The following is a 21,012-nucleotide window of genomic DNA, read 5'->3' on the forward strand; positions in this document are numbered from 1 at the left end:
TTTGATGCCGCGGTGGCCGGCGTAATTAAGACTCACATTGGCGAGTTGATCTGCCCTCATCTGCGTGACATCATACATGTCAATGCAGACCGCCGGACTCCACCATGGATGTCGATTTTATTAACACAGTAGCACCCGCCACTTTTTACCGCTCACCCGGCAATCCCCGCACCCGCCATCCAACCTCCAGTCAATCATTGATGGATTCGCACGCAAACGCGAGGTGTTTCAATCTCCTACCTCCGAGCGGCAACATGCGAGCTGCCGTGGCCGTGTGATGTTTGTAAAAATAGCACAATAGTGTGGATTCCTGCGCAAACACACATCCATGCACACGCGGCGCTCATCCATGTGCTCCCTCGCAATAACCTCAGTTGGCTTTCCCGGCTGTGCAAGCTGTTTCTCCCATCAACATGTGTTTACTAGCAGGGGACCCTTATGTTTGCATTAGTGAGAGGCAATAAACAGAAAGGGGCTGCCCTGGGCTCGACTGGGAGAAGGGTGCGAAAAAATGCTAAGTGATGTGGATTGTCCAAAAGGTGATCTTCCCCCCCCATCTCCAACTATACACAAATCCTGAGTGTGTCCACTTTGATGAATTTTTCACACTCTTGTGGAGCTCTCACCACCTGGTTGTGTTAACTGGGCACGTGTGTGTGTGTGTGTGGGGGGGGTGGGGGTGTGTGTGTGTGTGTGTGTGTGTGTGTGTGGGGGGGGGGGTGAATTGGGGGATGTGTCGATGCTAAATAAAGGTTGCACACACGTGACAGATTATTTAAGCAGATGAATGCCAGGCCTATTATTTTTGGTTAATCAATAGATCCTTGAATAACTAATGAAGCAGATGAAAGGCTGCGTCTATTAACAGCCACAGGCGAGTGATAGACTGCATTGTTTTCATCTCTCAATAAAAGGCCGTCGCTTTTGTTGAGATATGATAACGTTTCGCTTCTCTTTGTGAGCGCCCGCCACATGACAACTTGAGATCAAACTGCTTCTGGAATAAGGTCCATTTTCCTTCCACTCGCAAAGAAATATTGTTATAACAAAATATATATATAAAAAATTCTGATCTTAACTGTGTTACATTACTTCCCAAGTAAAAAATCACATTCTGCTCTTCTCAGTATGTGAATTTAGATGTTAGTGTTATATCATTTACAGTATGATTTTAAGGAAACTATACTTGTTTATATGCGACACAATATAGGTATAAGATCAATATCAAACATTCTGAATATTCTTCTCAAGTCAGAACTCATTCAATCCACATGCTCTGTGTGCAAAACATATTTCCTATGAGCATTCTGAACAAAGAATGTCAAAAAACTCCATCAAAGCAGTGATTGTCCGAAAGCCAAACGGAGCGTTTTGTTGTGTCTTGTGCTACTGCGACCCAATTGGCCCAGAATTGGCGCTGCATAAGTGTTTGCTCTGCGTATGGATCTGAGGACTCTCGAGTTTTGGGATGTCAGCGGTTGTATGTCAGTTAACTCCTCAAATGCTTGCCTTTATGTTTCTGCTTGTCTTTCTTTGTCTTTCATGCACCCATTTTTATTCGAATTTTCAAGAAATGTAAAAACAAGACGAATGGAAACGGTAGAAATTCGAATAAAAAGGGCCCCAAAAAAATTTTTACGCTTCGGCGGGGTGGATTTTAAAGCGTATCGAAAAAAGGATATGAGAATTTTGGCTATGGAAACAGCTTTGGCGAATAAACGCTGACAAGACCTGATACACGTCGTATGTTTTGACCGGATATTACATCACATGTATGTTTTTCGTCACAAAGCAATGGCGGACGATAAAATAAGGTATGTTTGGGGGGACGACACAAACAGAAATCTTTTTGGAAATAATTAAAGAAGCGAATATTAATGCTATTTTAGATGGGAAACAGCAAAGAAACGCTTCGGTTTATTTAGAATTACAAAAGCAAACTCATACGACGTCCTCGCACAGCGCAGTCGCTTCCTGTTCTTCTTCTTCTTCTTTTAAATTACTGGTGGATCACATCTCTTTGGTGTATACCGCCCCCTACAGCGGCGGAGTCCCCTCTCAATATTCGCAAAAGAAGAACAAATGGAAACAGGCATATAAATTGCATGTGTGTTTTGGCATTTTCAGTAAATTCGCTGAAAAAATTCAAAACAATTGGATGGAAACCCTACTAATGAGACACTTTATTTCTCAGTAATCCAAAGTTTTACAATTTAACATAACATAACTTAACATAATTAATGTAAAAAAATCAGTTGTATTATTTTTTAATGTCTTCAGGGTAATTAATATTTACATTTGTCAGACAGTTTATAATGTTAAAACAGTTGGAGACTGGAACAGATTATTAAAATTTATACTGCTGTATTTGCTACGAGAAAATACATTTTGAAATCTTAACTAAATGTTTTGATATTGTCGTTTGTAGCACCACCATACCAAGAGTCGTTTCAAATAATTTTATTGAGCTACGTGAGCAGCTCTCAGTAAGATGCAGTGCTAACTACAACAACCACAAATTGAATTTCCTAATTTGAGGGATTAGTACAATAAATTCAGTTCAATTAAAGAGCATTACTGTCTTTGTAAAAGCAACATTCGGAGATCACGTTCTTGACTCCACATGATCTCATTAGGTTTGTGATTTCGTTCTCGAAAGATAAATGCACTTCATTTTCCTGTGAACTAAAAGAGGTCTCTGCGTTGGTCCGAGTGGTGAGCACATATGCTTTACAATCCGGAGGTTGGCTTGAATCTGGCTTTGAGCCAACCTTTCTGCTTGGAGTTTTCTTGCTGTTCCCTAAGGTTTCTTTGAGATTGAATATGAAAGTGCATGTTTGTTTGTCCATACAGTATGTGCCCTGTCATTGAATGGCGACCAGTCCAGGGTGCACCTCACCTCTCTGCCAAAGTCAGCTGGGATCACCTGTTGAGGATAAACGGTACAGAAAATGAATGTATGGGAATAAAGGATTTCATTTATTGATTGACTGAATGATTGGTGAATGTTGACATTGTGGCTGCAGTTGCAAAAGACGTTTAGGAATTCAACAAAGAAACAAGGACAAAATGGTGGTCTTTTAAGATCAGTGGTGAGAAGTAACAAAGCACAAATTCTATCTTATTGAAATTAAGTAGATGTATAGACTTTTACTCCCTAGATCTGTACTTTCTACTCATTACTTTTAAAATATACTCATTACTTGTTTTTAACCTCCGGATGATAATGTAAAAAACATATAGAGGGTAAGTCAACGGCCATTGAGATTTTGATTGATTGCTTATTGATGGATAGACTGATTAATTGATTAATCGATTGATGGGTCAACAAAGTGCTAAGAAAGTTTCAACAGTTTTGGGGTATTTTGATGCTGCTGAATCCGAAAATGGCATTGTTTTGTTTTTCTTCAAATGAGCTCTACTTTTTGAGATTCCAGTTTTAAATGATGACATTGGTAGGCTGTATTCATCTTTTTTCGTAATAATCACAGTACATTTTGTAAACTGTCAAAGCACGTTCATTATCAATCAATTAATAGTCAAAAATATTGAAATCTCAAAAAGAGCCAATTCGGAGAAACGTATGTAATTTTCGGACTCAGAAGCACAGAATTACACAGAAACCCTTAAAATACAGGCACTCAGAATTTTTTTTTTATGTTGGCTAATGTAATAAACAGGGATTGCAATGACATGGGTGAATCTGAACCTATAAAAGAAAGAAATTATTTTTTGTGCAGAGGATTTTTTCCCATTGTATCAAGTCATCAAAAACGAATATTGTTTATAATTAAAAGTAAAATTTGATATATATATATATTTATTTATTTATTTACTTAAGTACATTTTAGAGTCTAAAGTCTCATTGATTCTCCGCTTCTACTTTTACCAGAGTCTTTCTTAACACAAGTCTGCACTTCTACTTAAGTACAGAGTGTGATGTGATTATGATAGTGTCCGTTAACGTCTGGGCGTCTGCTAAGCAAAATGTTTATTCAAGCTCACATTTAACTCGGGGTAACTGTTTCAAACGAAGCCCTCCCCTTGACGCCAGCTCAACCAATAGGGGACCCCAAGAGGCGGGGGGAGAGGGTGAGGGTGGGAGTTTATCCCACCCTTCCCACCGCCCCACCAGCGTGCGCGTGAAGCAGAGGGGCTCCACACACTCAGCTTGGTGCCAAATGTGGTGTAAGACCCCAACGGAGAGTGTCAGCGCGCGTCTCCCGTTGGCAAGAAGCAGAAAGGAGTGCGCGTGTGCGCGAGAGGTGCGCGTGTTCCATACATCCCCGCGAGAGAGTCACTCACACGGAGGAGAAGGAGAAGGAGGAGGAGGAGAGAGAGAGAGAGAGGCAACTTCAGCCGGCTCCATCATCACAAGCGCCCACAGTCCTGGAGAAGAGCGCGCAGCAGCGAACAAGTGGACCGCGCTTCCGTTCGCGCTTTGATTCCGCAGGGTGGAAAGTTATCAGGAGTGGGGAAACATGCATCTTTGACTAGACTTCCACCAAGTGTTGGGACATATTCACAGCGAGTGGATAATATCACGGGAGTGGTGCGTGCGAGTGAGTTAGTGGACCGCAAGCAGCCCCGCACGAAACAGACGGAGCAGGCGTTTAATCCGCGCGGCCGCGGGGGAACAACTACAATGATCGCGCTTTACCTCATCTTTTGCCTTATGGCCTCAGGTAAGATCACTGTTTTATCTCTTCTTTGTTGTCCTAAATGGACATTTGAGCGCGCGCAATGCGCGCTGCGTCAAGGCAGCGGGTGCGGCGCACCGCTCCACGCAGGACGATGCGCCGCGTTATCGGTGGATTTACGCACGCAGTGAGTTAAAGGTGATTCCATCAGTGGGTCCCACAGTGTGAGCGTGTGGGGCGAGCAGTGAGCGGATTTCACGCACTTGGGATTCTTGGCAAGGTTTGGCGTGGAGACGCTCACGGATGCGGAGACACGGGAGGAAAAGTTGAGTAGAAATGTTGTGTATTGCCAAACTGTGAGAGAGGGGGGGGGGGGCAGATAGTTAGTCAATGGAAGAAAAAATAAAAATAAAATGTGGATTATGAATGAACCTAATTAGATTTTTTTTAAGTCGCCCTGCCGTTTTCTGTTCATGAGCGTGAATTCAAAAGTTAAGTGCGTGCTTTGAATCCAAAGTGCATTTGTTTTTCTTTTTCGCTTTCGCACCCCTCACCGTCTTTAAATAATCCATATGACAAGATATTCCTGAAAAGACTCAATAGTGCTCAGCATAGATGAATATGACGTAAAAGAGACATTACCTTTTAAAAGTACGCCGACTCCATCCCACTTTTTCCTCTTCCACGCATGATTTGCCTTCTGACTGACTCGCAAATGTCCTGATGCAAAAATAGCTTGCGGTAATTAAAACTGTCAGAATGTGACTTATCAGCATTGTGCCAGAGCTGTTAAAAGAGAAAAAAAAACACTCACATATGTATTAATTTAACACCTTGAGCGTGGGGGCTGTCGGGTATATGACAGAATCACAAGCCAGAATTTATTTTATTTAACAAATAGTATTGTTGGTATTGTTTGCTTAAAAAGCCATTTGTTAGGAGCACCGCCTCTGCACCATTTGCGCCCCCTTTTACTCCACATGGTTTCATCATTAGGGGTGCTGGGGGGAGACGGAGGGGCTGATGGCACGCCAGCAGACCTTTGCTCTTTGACAGACGAGCAACAGCTGGATAAGAAGGAGGGAAGAGCCGGTAGCCAGACAGTGGCACTGCACCCCCCCCCCCCCCCCCCGCGCCCCCTTCCTCCTTCCAAATCCAGCACACATTCTACACAGTCACACGCACACAAATCATGAAAATGGTTGCAGCTGCCCTAATTAGAGTGTAAGACACCTTGGAGCGCTTATTTTTATTTATTTATTTATTTTTGTTAAAGCTTTCACGCAAAGTCACTTCAACTCCAAACTGTGAGAATACCTCCACTAGGACCTAAAAAAAACACGAATATGGATGTAGCACAGACAAAGAACAACCTATTGGCTACATTTAATTGTCCCTATATCCATCTATTATTATTATTTAATTTTATTTTTCACTGCTGCTTCACTTAGGTTACAAATACTGAAGTTTATTCTCACTTTGAGTCATAAAGCGGGATACACCCTGGATCGGTTGCCAGTACGCTCACGTTCTTCTTTAATGAACCTAACGTGCATGTTTTTGTCATGCGGGAAGAAAAACCACATAAGGTCTGGGATAACATGCAAAACCCACACATGCAGACCAGAGCTGAGATTTAAACCCAGAATCTCAGAACTGTGAGGCACATATGTTAACCACTAACTCACCGTGCTGCCCTAGTTTTGTTCAGAGTGTCTAGTCTGGACTTTGGCTTGAAAACTCTACTCACTATTGATGTTTTTTTTAATGGCACTATTAATGCTACTGTTGGTCATCATCAGCCTGAGTTTACCGCGTTTGTAAACTTCTGAGCGTTATACAAAATAGATGTTTCCAATCTCTCACTCTGATCGCCACTATGTCATCCGCCACAGTCTCCACCTCGCTGCTGTTTACTTGCTGCCCTCAGTCTCCTCTCCGATAAATGTTTGAATGTAGGAGACCCTCACTGCCATTCAAATCAGTGATGTTTTCACAGTTTCTCACAGCGCTATTTCCAAGTAGAAAACAGATTGTCCCAATCTGAGGCAAGGAGAGGATAAGTGCCGGAGAAGGTGTAAGTCCCGATCCAAGGCGAGTAGTGACAGAGAAAGTCATTTGGAGCTGATTGAATTTAAATTGTTCATTTTCGTCACCATTTTTGCCACATCACAATGTGTCCATAGCACATGATTGCACGCGGGGTGTATACAGCCTTGTTCCCCACTCGCAATTTACTTTCCCGGAAAGTCCCCTTTGGCGCCCTGAGGAATTTGATTCCACACTGCATCAGTATTCTGAGTAATCTTCTTCGAGCGCTTCTTTGGAACCCTTTTTTTTTTTTTTTTTGCTCTGGGAAGCTTGTGTCTCATCGGGCCGAGTTCAAAGGCTGAGTGCTGAGATTACAAGTTTCTCCTGCTTCCTCTTTAAGTTGTGTCGCCACTCCATGGTGAAAAAAACTCGCCTTATTCCATCCCAGAAGTCTTTTTTCCTTGGCTTATTGGTGAACATGTAACGACGGGTCATAGGGACATGCGGGTGCATCTTCTTAATGAGGTGACACACACGCACACACCTACAGTAGAAGCCGTTACAAAGCACCACCTCCCTACTTGGCCATTACTAGAGATTTGTCTCATCCTTGTGCGGTGCAGACATGTTTGTGGGGCTACAGACAGACTGGCCCCCAATAGGGTGGCTTTAAGAAAGTGTGCATATTTCATGAGCTATGGTTCTTTGAATTCTTGTGAAGGGAGCTGGGGGGGTCATTGTGGGTGGACTAGAGAGGGAAGAGGGTCTTGTTGCATGCATAAGGCTTAGATGTGTCACCAGTGTCTTAATGATTGCACGCGGCGGGAAAGCACTGGGGACAAGCGGCAGAGCGTCGTTAACCTTTTCCGCCTCTTGTCGAACACCCTCTCCCATCCTTCCTCTTAGCTTCCCCCACCATCACCGCCTGCCACTCATACTCATTTTATTTCCTTAGCTTAGTGGTCGAAAGTTTGTTGGCAGGAATTTCAGCCAGCCGGCTTTGGACACGAGTTGCATAGTGCCGATCCAGCAGAATCTGGATACAGCTGACTCCTGGAGAGGAGTGTCTTGCATTATTTAAGAGACGTAGTCATGGCTAAGATGCATTTTAGCTTACTTTGACTTCCTGTCTATCTGTGTATTGGTTTTTGCTGTTTCAAAGTTGTATTTAACAACAAAATCTATCTATCCATCTATCCATCTATCTATCCATCCATCTATCCATCCATCCATCCATCCATCCCAGAATCAGTTTGCCAGCGCTTCAATCAAATTAACTAAAATCACATTACACTACCTGTGCCAATTCTTAGACATTTTTTTTTTTTTTAGTATACTTTCAGCCAAACTCTCAGTTCTGGGTGTCAAAGTTAAACCTCCTCGGTACAATGAAACGGCCAGCATGACGCAGAAACGCCTGACAAATTCCCAATAACGCTAAATGACGCTTGCAGTGGCATGATAATCAAGAGCGCACCTGCACTGCATGAATATAGAGGCCATGGTGTCTATTTGAGTAGAAACCACTATTTGAGGCATTAGAGCTTCTTCCAAGCGCTCTAATTTGCTCCTATTTCCTCTAAACACTCAGTTTATGCAGTAGGCACGCGCAAACAAACCGTAATGAATGACCAAGCTGTTAAACAATGGCCTGCTGCTTTCTCCTCATCCTGTAGACACGGTGCACACATTGCATTGTGATCCTTCATAAACAGCCCCTACACGTGTGCAAAGGAGAAAGGAAACAATGGCACTTCATAATGTCGCCTGCCTCTAATCAGCTTTGCCATTCGGGTAAACACAGATAAAGAACTTGGCAGTATGTCCCCGTGCATTGTTATCAGCTGTTAGCAAATTAGCCGCTCGTGTTCGCCGCTCTGACCCAGCACAGGAAGCCAGGTAGCTAACTGTTGATGGCACTTGTCCTCGTCAGCCCACCCATCCTCTTTTGTCTTTTCTTTCTCCTTGTGCACATCCTCACCTTGTCTCCCTCCGGGCCAGTCGGCGCATCCGGGGAGGAAATGACAAAGAAACGGGACAAAGGAGGGGGGCCGTGTCAGCTTCCTGCCTTTGCCTGGAGACATCTTCCCCGGCGACTCCACCTCGGGCTGGATCGTCAGCATGCGACGCAAACTTGTTTACTCTTTCATTCTCCTCGGCAAACAACGTAATGGAAAGAAGGGGGGGAACTAAGAATTAATTCTGCGCACGTCATTAAAACAGCACCTCAAGGGATGAAGTCACGTTTATACAGTAGAAGATATTTTGAGAAGTTGGCTTGTATTTACCTCCCCTTCCCACACACACACACACAGGTTTATTTTACTATCTTTGTGGGGCCATCTCATTGACATTTCCTAGCCCCTTCCCTTAACCCCAACCATAAAAAAAATATTGCCTACCCCTGTGCCTTACCCTAACCTAAACCAAAACCCAATTCAAACCTAAACTTTAAAACCAAGTCTTGACCCTCAAAAAGAGATCTAAACTTGTGTGGCCCAGTAAAATGGCCCCACATGGACAGGTGGGCCCCACAACTCTGTGAAATCCCGGAATGTTGGCCCCACTATATACCAAAAATAAGACCACACACACACACACACACAATGTCACTTCCTGCTCAAGAGACGTATACCTTCAACATACAACAATAATAAAGAAACAGATTCATTGTTATCCTTCAATCTGGCAAGAGAAGAGTTTCATAACTGGTGTCCAAACGCGTAAACCAAGCACGCACACACACACATGCATGGGCATACACAAAAAATGGAATCATGTCTAGTGCAGCACAGCAATATGTGTTATCTTGTGTTCCTTAACCTTGTATCAAACATAGCTCAGCTGTAGGAGGATTATGAGGAAAAACAAGCTTAGTTGGAAATACCTTCGCCACGCTTTTGTCCTGCAAAGACAGAAAGGAAGGCATCTCCAAAGAGAAGATCTGAAATGTTCGGCAGGATGCTCTGGGCTGATGACATACGCTCATTCTCCACAAATGACTCACCATGAACTCACCGACGCATGTACACATGTAGTCACCAGGGTCAAGGGCACACATTGTGATGATAAGTTGACATGAGTGTGAGGCATCTTCAGGGCTTTATGCCCTTTCTGGAATGATTAGTCAAAGTCCAATTGTCTCATTAATGATGCTCCAAGAACAGGACATGTCATCTTCTTTAGAAACAACACAGATGAGAAAAACTACAGAAGTCTGACACTTCCAATGTGGAGTACAAAATTTGAACTGGTAAATATGTTTAAACGTATTCACAAGTACAATCGGACGTATTTGCAAATATGTCCTCATGTATTTTTTCCCCCATAATGCCATGGGGTATTGATTTGTGCATGCGCAAGTTAAAAACAAAAACAAAAAACACTTTAATTTTAGCATTTGGTGTACATGATACTACTATATTCCAAAATGAATGCTGTAAAAATATAATAATAACAAATCATAAAAAATAAAAAATAAACAATGTTCATTGACCTTTTTTTCATACATATTGGTATAATGTAAGGCAAAAAAAAACAAAAACGTTTTTTTACTTTCACATGCACAAGTCAATACTTTGTGGCATTATGGAAAAAATTGTATGGTAAAGATTTTAGCATTTGGCCTACAAGTACATTTAAACATGTTCAAACATATTTGTACATTTAAAGTATATAAATGCGTTTTAACGTATGTGTAAGTATGTTCGAAGGTATTTGCAAGTTTGTAATATATTCTAACATATGTTTAAATGTATTTGCAAATACCTTCGAACATACTTGAAAATAAGTTTGGACATTTTTAAATATGTTTAAATATGTACATATGAACGTACTTTAAAATATGTTTGAATGTGATTGCAAATACAATCAAACATATTTGAATACGTTTAAACGTATTTGCCAGTCAAAAATGTTTACTCCACATTGACAGCACCCCCCCACCCCCACCCACCAAAAAAACCTGCTTCTTGAGTCATTTGTTTTTAAAGCAGCGTATATAATACAGTTTATCATGGCAATATAATTGATGCTCACTCCTAAAAATGGCCTGGTTGGCAATTCGTGACCAAATTTTGTTGATATCTATGCGCACATGCAAGAAGTCCATTTGAGTTACTTGAATAAAGGGAGCATCACATCAGACTTAAGAAGGTGTTTGAAGCTGAAGGAAACGCATTGGAAGCTCATCACTGGCGAAGACATAGATCAAGGAAAAATAAACAGATCCTAGCACTTTCCAAATAATGTTGGAAACTGGGATATTTTTCAAGTCGCAGTGAAGGACGGCCTAATTGAAGGTTCAGCCACGGCAATCTTATCTTCTTGTTGTTTAAAGAGCTCGGATTGCCAGAGCCAATATTGTCTTGGTGACTCAAACATGAACCAAAATAGTGGTTTGGCGCTGCATCAATCCCGTTTACGGTCGTGTCTGTCTTGTGTTGCAGAGAAACGACTGAACGAATTGTCTTTTATTTATATTTCTTTCCTGCTCTGCTGTTTTTTTTTCTCGCCCCGGGATGTCCGAGGAAGACGGTAGCCAATTCGCTATCAACTGAAGGATGTCAATCAAAGCGTATTGATCTGGCTTTTAACTGCAACTTCCCCCAATGGCGAAACATGTTAATGTTATTGAGCTGCGTAGAAACACGAGAAACGGCGTATGTGGGTGGCGGTTGGAGCGGGAGGAGGGAAGGGTGTCTTTCGCTCTCTCTCCCCTGCTGTCTTTTTGGCCACAAAAAGCAATGTGCAAACCGCCATGGGCTGAGCATGGGAATAGGGGGTGGGAGAGAGGCAGACTGACTCAAAGACTGGGAAGGGGTCAAAGGGATTTACTGCTATAGGCTAAACATTTCAGGTAATGGATATGCTTGAATTGGTGTAAAGCAAACCTGCTGCTTTTCTTTTCTTTTTGGCGTGGCAGGGGTGAAAGAAAACAACAAGAGTGTAACTTACCACATGCTCCAAAGAGGATTTATGGAAAGTTGATATTCCAGCACCTGCGGGCCTAAACATGAGCTCTCAGGTGTCTACTCGGACATATGCGGGACCGGGCGGGCATGCGCACGCGTACATGTGTGGGTAGTGGATGCGTATCGTGGGAGGCTTCTTCTGCCACATTCCCGGCAAGCAGGCCAGTAACAGTCAAATAAGTGTTTGCCAAGCTGGCTGAGGTGAACTTAACACCCTTGGTAGAAGGAAGCAGCCCAAACCATTGTTCCAGCACATTGCACCCGTCTGACTGAGGCATCCTACTTCTGCGCGGATCCCAGGGGGCCGCAAGGAGGAACCAAGCAGAGGAGGAGAGGGACTGATTGTTCCCTGCTCAGACTATCCACAGATGGGGCTATGGCACATGATGTTTGCTTTCGAAAGTCCCAGGCGTGTTCTGCGAATGCACTGGAGGATAGAAGAGAAGGGGATGCCAGTGGAGACAACAGTGAAGGGAAGAAATGCCGGGGAAAAGGGCCGAGCTGTTTAAAACTATGATGTCAGTGCGGATATAGTGCCGGTTCCCGGAACAGAAGACAAAGCATACGATGAAAAGATGGGCAGGAAAGTGCTAGGGCTCGCCACTATTTCCAAGAAGAGCCATATAAAGCTGAATATAATGAAGAAGGGGAGGGAGAGTAAGTGCGAAAAGGATGAGATGCGGGGCTGCATCCATCATGGGCTTTGGTGCAGAAGCCATTTGTACCTATTGTTCTCCATAATTTGTTTTCTCAGAAGCTGCAGAGGGAGGGGCAAAGGCGAGAGACCGGGCCACGGCAGCCATTTATTTTTTTTGCGCTAATTACATAAGTGAGACAGCGTAATTAGGCGCATAGCTAAATAAAACAAAAGTATGTGAAGGAAATCCACACAGGGAGATAGACAGATGGCAATAGGCACAATCTGTACTTTATATATTCAAGTGATCATGTTATAAGAAGCTTTAAAAAAATATATATGTTTTTGGAGAGGAGGGGAGAAGGCAATGAAAGAGCGAAGAGAGATAAGATGGAAAAGCCCTCTTCTCAGATTGCTCTTTGAGGTGCATGCGGCCCCAGTGCAGGTGGAATTGTGTTTAATACACCCACTAGGAAAGGGAGATGTTTGAAAAAAAAAAAAAAAAGGAGAGCTCCACTCTGCTTCCTCGCATCAAAGCTGCAGAGTGGCTTGAGCAAGATGGTGTTGCGGCTTGTTTGGGAGGGTCTCCATGTTAGGTCACGGGGCCGACCCACTCTTAGGCTCAGGTAGTACGCCTCGGAGCCGCCACGTAGCCAATGATCAAAGAAGTCAGACAGTGTTTGTGTTTATATGCAGTGGAACCTTGAAGGACGAACACTATCCATTTCACAACTCTGCTAGACCTCTAGCTACTTTTTCCACTGGGAAAAAAGATGGAAATGGTTTTCCTATTTTCCTAGATAATAGTGGTTCAACCCCTTAAACATCACAGTCGTGACTCACTTTTACAGACGTGAAGAACAATCAACATGAATTGTTCAAAAATATCCATCGAAAGCAAATTAATGGCATAACATGCTCCAATTTTCAAATTACCTTTCAAAGCACCTCGTTAAGTATTTAAGGATTAACATGACAACTTCACTACCAAAAATGGAAAAAGTGGAATTTGCTATCACAATTGCACAAAAATATAGCTCCAAAATTTCACTCATCATGGCACTGATATATTATTTTTCGGAATGTCAAAATTATCTATTTTTCAAAATAAAAGTTAAATCGGACACAAGATTATTATAGTTAATAAAATAAAATAAACATTGAAAAGGCTTTTAAAAAAGGAAAAGTAACTAAAATTAGCTGGAATTATAGCTCAAATGTCCTTTGTTTTTGTCTTTTGGGGTTCATTTTAAATAGTATATTTATTTCGGTATTGTTGTACGACCATAGAAGGAGTGTCAAAGTCATTTGAGAATTGTAGTTTAATTACTCAAAACATAGTGAACGTTATGTTTATCTATCTGTAAATTCTGCTACTCAAATAACAAAGACGTTTTTTTGTTTTTACAAATTTTACTTCAAAAGTCCAGAGTGCCACTTCTGACCCCTGCATGGGGTCATCCAGTGGATGAATATTGCACTTACATGAGCCAGAGTGGTGGTGACAAGATGGCTGGCAACATGCCAATTTTGTTGAGCTGGAAATCAATCCAAACAAAACCATCTTCTCAGCAAAGGATCAGATAGTAAAATTGTGTTTTTTTGTTTATCTATTTCATATCATGTTGCAGAATGCCTAGGAGTATGTTTTATATATATATATTTTGATAAACTAGCAACTCTGAGCTCGTTAAAAAAAGAGTGTTAAAATTGAAAAAACATATATTTTGGTGTTCAGTGAACTTATAGCAGTCATTTAATGTATAATTCATAATTTTCCAAAGAAGAAAATGGTTCTTGGGTTCTCCAGGGTTAACAAAATTGCTATAAAAACTAATTAAAACTAACTGAATTTTTTTAAAGACTAATGTTAAAACGTTATTGAAACTAACTACAAATCCAAAACGCCGGCGACCCGTGTGAGGATAAGTGATTCAGATCATGGATGGATTGATATTATAACCCTGGTCTGACGGGGACACACTTAGAATATTTTTCTAAATAAGGGATCCTATGTATTTTGCTTACATGAGTAAATTGGCCGTCCTCTGTAGTCCATCACTAAGCTACATTAACACAGCAGTATAGTCATAATTACATTACATATTTGTATGGGAAAAAAAATAATCCAATGAAAATCAGTACATATACTGTATGTTTTCTTTCACCACTGAAAACGAGTTCATTGTGCACCATTTGCGACCTGGAAATTGTCTGTTGGTACCATCAAGCACTCCCTGCAGTTTTTTTCACTACCTGTTCGTGACCCATAATGTGTCCAAGACCCACCAGTTGAGAATCACTGTCGTGGAGAGCATCTTTGGTGTGTGAGCGTTAGTGTGTATGTGTGTGGGCGTACTGAGCTTGTCAGTGGTCTTTCAGGACTGTGATACATGGAAAGATAAATAAGCCCCTAATGAAGCCCCTCAATCAGCGGCCAGTTAAACAGCTGACCAAGAGATTGAGGGGCAGCCAGGGCTGATTGTTGGCTCATTCAAAGTGCTGGGAGGAGGCCCTTGAAGCGTCACACTTCACTTGAACCTTTCTCTGCCTCTTTCTTTTCTTTCTCTCAACGCTCATTTTGATACACAACAGTAGCTCGGGCCCGCTCCCCGATTGTACCGAGCAGTTCTTTAAAAGGCTATTTGGACCAGGGGGGCTTTGTTCAACTCCCCCAAGTATTGAGTGCATTGTATCTATTGTGCTCTTCTATTGGGTCTAAAGGGTTGTATTGCGGTCATTAGGCATTTGGTGGTTTGTTTTTTTAATATAAACAAGGGGCGTCTTAGAACTGGTCTTGACTAGTTTTTGTGGGGGGAATGAGAGAAATCAATGGTCCATTTCAATCTAATACAGCCGTGACTGTTGCGGTAATGGTTTGGAAATGGGCAGCGGTCATGTGGATCTTTTATACCTCCAGGCTTGGATCACAAGTGAAGTTCAATTTATTCCCACTTGAATTGAAGCAGAAAAAAATGTTCCCAAGGGCTTTCAAAAGACTCACATGATGATGGCGAGAGAACAGGTCGTGTTTTGTAAGTTTTGTAAGAAAACGGATGAGGCTGCCATTTTGCTAAAGGACAGACATTCAGTAACACTCAGCTGCATTTTTCCATAGCAAATAATGATTCCTCTCTGCAGCCTTTGCCTCTTTGATCCCAGGTAATGTGCTAACAAGCAGCGCGGGTTCATGGAATACCCACAACACTCGCCTGTGTATTCACAGCAACGTGTGTGTGTGTGTGTGTTTTCTCACCAATTAATGAATTGCTTTGTATGCCTGCTGAGGTGACAGTGGCCTGTCTCTGGCGGGGTCCGACCCACACATCCAACACGCACACACATTTGTGTCGCTGGCCCTGGGCCCTCTCACACTACTAATGAAAGCAGTCTCATTAGTGCTTGTGGTTCTACAGTATTTTCAAGAGGACGCTGGACCATTGTGAGAGCGCCTAATCAGGGGACCACTCAAAGACTGAGGGCCCCACTGCACCAATGATAAAGTTCACATTTAAAAAGGAGCCAACGAGCGAGAGTTTAATTGGGAGAGAGAAATACCAAAAGGGGTCTGTCACATTTGGAGTTTGGTGGTCTCCTCGTCCTAAAAGAGCAATGCAGAAACCAGAGGTAGGCATTCCGTCAGAACGGACAGACAGATGACATTAACGAATGAACAATATTGAGCTCTTTAAAAAAAAAGAAGAAAAAAGAAGAGAAAAAAAAAATAAAAAATAAAAAGAACGGACAGACTGTAACCAGGTCAAGGACTGACGCCCCTCTTAGTTCATCACTGACCGACGCCCGTTTTGCTGATGAATAACAGTCCTGACGAAATGCCCACCTCAGTCTGTCGGTCCTAAAATAGTCGTGGCAAAGTGATGACGGAAGTGTGGTTAAAATAACATGACGGACTGATTATTACAGTTTGGTTCGGCGTGAAAAAAATCTCGTGACTGACGATGACAGAGGGTACCCAGGAACAGAATGTTCTAGTAAATTGCTCACCTTTGGCAGAAATCTGAATCTTGCGCATGTCCTCCTTCTGACACCACATAACTCAATCTGCTCAATATCAAATAATTTCCCCTAGTATTTCCGTCCTATTTCAACCTTATCGCTCAAACCGAGATCTTCGAGCGTCGGGTTGTTCAAAGAAGAAATGGAGAGTAGGGAAAAAGGAATGCAAATGGATCTCTGAGGAGCGCCTTAATGAGAATCAGTTTGCCATTTTCCCGGGTCAGATGTGGAAACAGCTGGCAAATAGATGGAGAGAGAGAGAGCGAAGGGTTCGGAAAAGAGAGCTAAATGAAGCCATACAACAAAGTGATGGTGCTGCTTGCTTGATGTTTGGGGCTCTAACTTGTGTCCCACAGCACTTAACACGCCCTGAGCCATCTCTCCTGGCGGTTAATTAGAATCCAATAAGGTTGCCTCCTGTTGGTCATTGTTCCTCCAGTGTGTTTACCCTTTCCAGAGGCTCCATTCGCTGCTTAATCTGCCGAGAAGCTGAATGTCAATAGGTCGGGCCAAGACTCCAGAGCCCAGAGAGGGCGGGAGGGAGCCATTGAGCAAAGGGGGGAGGAGGGAGGATCAGGGGATGAGGGAAAGGGGTCATTTCTTTCCCTCCTTGCTATATTTTTCTCCCCGCTACCGCATTCTTGTTGTTGTTTCTCCCCCCACATCCCTTCTTTGCCTCTACCTCGGCTTTTCTTCTCACTTCTAATCCGTCCTCTTGATTGTTCTAAGCTGCTTTCAGACAGCCCCTGGGATGCCGGGGTTGGGTCGTTGGAGACTGTTTTAATTAAGATTTAGGAGAGGACTCCCTTAAGAAGGGTGCTTTTAGTGCGGGACGGACGGAGTGAAGGTGACGAATGAAGGGTTTAAACTAGAAAAATGGCAAATGGAGAAAGCTTTAAAGAAAAGAAGAAAAAAAGCTGTTAATATACATGGAAAAATGCGGCCATTTCCTCACACAAACAGTCGGGCTCCGAGGCATCCAAGGGGCTAAGCCAAATTTGATTTTTTTCATCTGTAATCAAGCGGCGCAATCTTTATGGATCGATCTCAACTTCCTGTGATTCATACCATATCCTGCAAGGGCGATATGGGATCAGTGTTAGCCAGCAGGCCAAGTGAGGGAGTTTAAACGCTCGATCTAATAATCGATCATCACACCAGATGGGCTGAGAAGCTTGCGACGCTTCACTTGTTTGTCGCAGCACCAAAGGTCTTTCGCTTAAAGTCGAATTTTTCTGAGAGAATAGAGAAACAGACATCCAACCATTTTCTATATCGCTTCTCCTTTTCAGTGTCCCAGAGAGTAAAAGCCTATCCAGGCTAACTTTGGGCAAAAGGCAGACTAGATCTGGACTGTCACATGGCGAGTGAACCACTACACCATTAGTCACGTCAAGCCATTTCTGTTAAGAAGAAACTTTGCAGCGCTACAAATCCTAACTTCTGGTGAAAACAGGCTCCGCATACAAAATGAGTTTCTGCCTGTGGGTGTTGGGATGCAGCCTGAGAAAGGACGCGTGCTCCGTGTTTAGTGCACTAGTCCTTCAGTGCACATCTGTCCCAACTAAGGGCCATGCAAAGTTTAAACCCCGGTGCAAAGACAGAGTGCACAATGAAGTGTTTAAGTCAATCAAACCAGCAGACTGAATGAAGTGTTGCGGGTGGTGAGGTGCGAGAGGGCAAGGCGAGGTCGAGAGACCAACCCTCGGCATTCTCTGCCGTCACACATCCCGACACACAGCCACCATATGTCCAATGTTCCTTGCTCAATGAGGAAACCAGCCACTGTTACAAAGACCCATTCACAGCCACTTGACGCTGAAGAACTGTGCAATGCTACGGTATGTTTGGGAACAGAATGTGACACCAGCCTAAAAAAAAAAAAAAAAACTAAAAAGAAAGGAATAAACACAATTCAATCTCGATTCAATTTAGCACGAGGAAAAGCTGGAATCTGCTTGCCAGGTCTGGAATTGTAGTTAGTGCTATCACTAAAGAAACACCACGTATGCATGCATACATACCAACCGCGAGTCCTCCAGTTTCTTATCTGAAATAATATTTTGACTAACCTCTGCGGCGAATTTGCATTTTCCTCTACGCTTCTCCTTATTGGGGTCATGGGTTTCCCACTCAACTTCGGGCAAGAGGCGAGGTACATTGTGATCTGCTTACCAGTTAATCGCAGGGCACATCTAGACAAACAACCATTCACACAGATGTTCACACCTATGGGCAATTTAGATTCTTCAATGAACTTATGAATGTTTTTGCAACGTGGGAGGTAGCCAGAGTATTCTGAAACACCCCACACAAGCACAGGGAGAATTTAATTTGACATATGCAAATAATGTAACTCCAATGGATGTCGTAAAGGTGCTGTAGAAAGTATATTTAAGCATAAGTATAAGCATAAATAAAACAACAGTGTTGTGGTCCAGCATTGTTTTCGTCGTGATACTCGCACTCATGCCTCCACCAAAAGCTTCATAGTTCTATATCCGTCCAGAATTTCATGCTAGTGCAAACCTTGTTTAGCGGGTTTGGGAATTTTGCAGGACTCTGGCATTTTGGTGGGAAAAGTTGTCGAAACTTTATGGCTGCTGGAACCATGTCTAAATATTGGCGCAGGTAGTGTAATGTGATTTTGGTGAATTTGATCAAGGTGCAGGCAGACAGATTCTGACCCCCGTGGACATGTGTAGTGGAGGTCATAATATATAATTCATAAATATGAAAACAGCGTACCCACTGAAACATTGCAGAAATTAATTATTTGAACAAATAATCATTTGACTGAAGCACAGCTATAGGGGAGGGAGGTTACATACGGACACAAACGATCAGGGTGGTAGGCAGTACCCACTTCACCAGTGTGTGATCTCCCGAGCAAACTTCATATTATTTGCCTGTGGAAGTCAGATTCTTATAAATGTACTTGGCACGCTCAACACAAGCTAATCAGTTTCTTCTTCTGTCATGTCAAAAACTTTTGCTGCGCTTCTTGCTACTTAAAGGGAACGAGAGGTGCTGGCCACAGCTGTGCAAAACACGTTTTCCTTTGCACAGGTCTGCAAACATTTTTTTTACCAAAGCTTCGTCGAGCCCGCCCCCACGCAATAATATCGCACCTTGCACCTTGTACTGGGCACGAAAATAAAGCCCCAAAGCTCGAAATCGTAGTTATTATGTAAACGAGCCTTTCCTGGTTTGGTTTTTATTGGGTTGCTGTAGGCTGCTGTGTACTTTGTGCAAAGAGTTTAGAGTATTTTAGTTTCTTGAAATAAGATTGTGCCTGTTGGTCTTTATCGATAATTTAAATTTATGTTGGTGTTGTGGCACTTCTTAATATCGTTTTGTAAGGTTGGGTCCTAGTTTGGTGTTAAACAGCACATGGTGTTACTAAAAACAAAACAAAACAAAAAGACACAGAAATGCATCCATAGTAATTTGTTTTTTAAGCAATGCAGTTTGATAAACAATATCATGATTTTGCCCTCAGCATGTTACAGTCCCTCCCCCCCACCCCCACCCCCCTCCCTCAGTCACTCACAAGGCTCTTAATAAGGCCACCAGTAAATGCCAGTGAAGATATGCCGGGATGAAAGATCTTTTTCTCATACTCTAGCTTTGAGGACGACTTTCCTGGTGTCGTGGGGGAGGGTAAAAATGCAGCTTTGAAGAGCAACGCTACATTTTAAAAGAAACAATAAACCTATCCACTTATGAAATAATATTTTTTGAGTCCCACTTCCCCTTGTGTGCCAGCTCAGGGGACTTTTGGCAGACATGAAAGCTGAGCAAAAGGTAGCGGAGGAAGCCCGTGCCAAAAAGATAAAGTGTGCCGAGCTCCACTGGGAGGGATGCATCACACAGATAGTTCATTCTTTCACCGGAGTCATTAATATCCAGCGCAAAAAAAAAAAAAGGTCAAACCTGACTTAAAGCCGTCCAGTATATCACAGTTACATTTATACATCAAACCCTGCTGTGATGTCTCATCAGCTCGGTCACACAGGAGAGACCCACACTGCACATTATCAAAGATTGATGGGCTGTCCTAGTTAACGAGGGGGGGGGGGGGGGGGGAGCGGATAGGGAGGAGGGGGAATCTTCGCTCAGGAACTTTTGCATAGTCAGAGATGTTGACTGTGCGTCACACGTTGTCGTCTTAGCAGTGCAAACATCATTAGTGCGGCGGGCTCATGCTTTGCCACGCCGCCCTCCCTTCGCACACAACCTCTCGACCCGACCTCCAGATAAGCAGCGGAACTTGCAAATGCAGTATTCTGAGGTCAGGGCTCTCATACCAGAGGCTGCTGGTAGCTGCAGAGGCTTCAGCCTGCATCTCCTCCCATTCGTCCTTTCTCGCCATCCATCCATTTCTCTGTGAAAGGATGGGAAAAAAGAACCCAAACAACCAGATGAGCCCACATTCTTTTTTGTTACAACACATCTCTTTAATGCAGCGCCATCGTGCCCACTCCTTGTTCACACTGCTTGCTGCTTTAATAATATATTGATTAATTAGCTTGCTCATTAATCATTTATTCCTTAATCATGGCCTGATTTTTCTTAGGGAAGCGGCGCAATCGGAAAAAGCCTGACTTCACATTTCATTCTAATTGCACTCCTTCACTAATCAACACTTAAGAGATGGAATTTCAGGAAATGAGTTTTTCTCCTTCCTTTCTTTTACTCAATACAAAGCAGA

General features: G+C 42.9%; 1 protein-coding gene across 2 annotated transcripts in view; it reads left to right on the forward strand.

Moving 5' to 3' along the window:
• Nucleotides 1–4,148: 4,148 nt before the first annotated feature.
• kirrel2 (kirre like nephrin family adhesion molecule 2) overlaps nucleotides 4,149–21,012 on the forward strand; it is a 44,103-nt gene continuing 27,239 nt past the window's right edge. For both annotated transcript variants that reach the window (XM_086078371.1, XM_086078372.1), the window contains exon 1: nucleotides 4,149–4,685. In XM_086078371.1, the coding sequence (XP_085934497.1) occupies nucleotides 4,646–4,685 (40 nt within the window). In that variant the 5' untranslated portion in view covers nucleotides 4,149–4,645. The remainder of the gene's footprint in view (nucleotides 4,686–21,012) is intronic.

The sequence above is a fragment of the Leptonotus elevatus genome, chromosome 6 (assembly GCF_054856555.1).
Source record: "Leptonotus elevatus isolate MCC_2025b chromosome 6, RoL_Lele_1.0, whole genome shotgun sequence".
Lineage (NCBI taxonomy): Eukaryota > Metazoa > Chordata > Actinopteri > Syngnathiformes > Syngnathidae > Leptonotus > Leptonotus elevatus.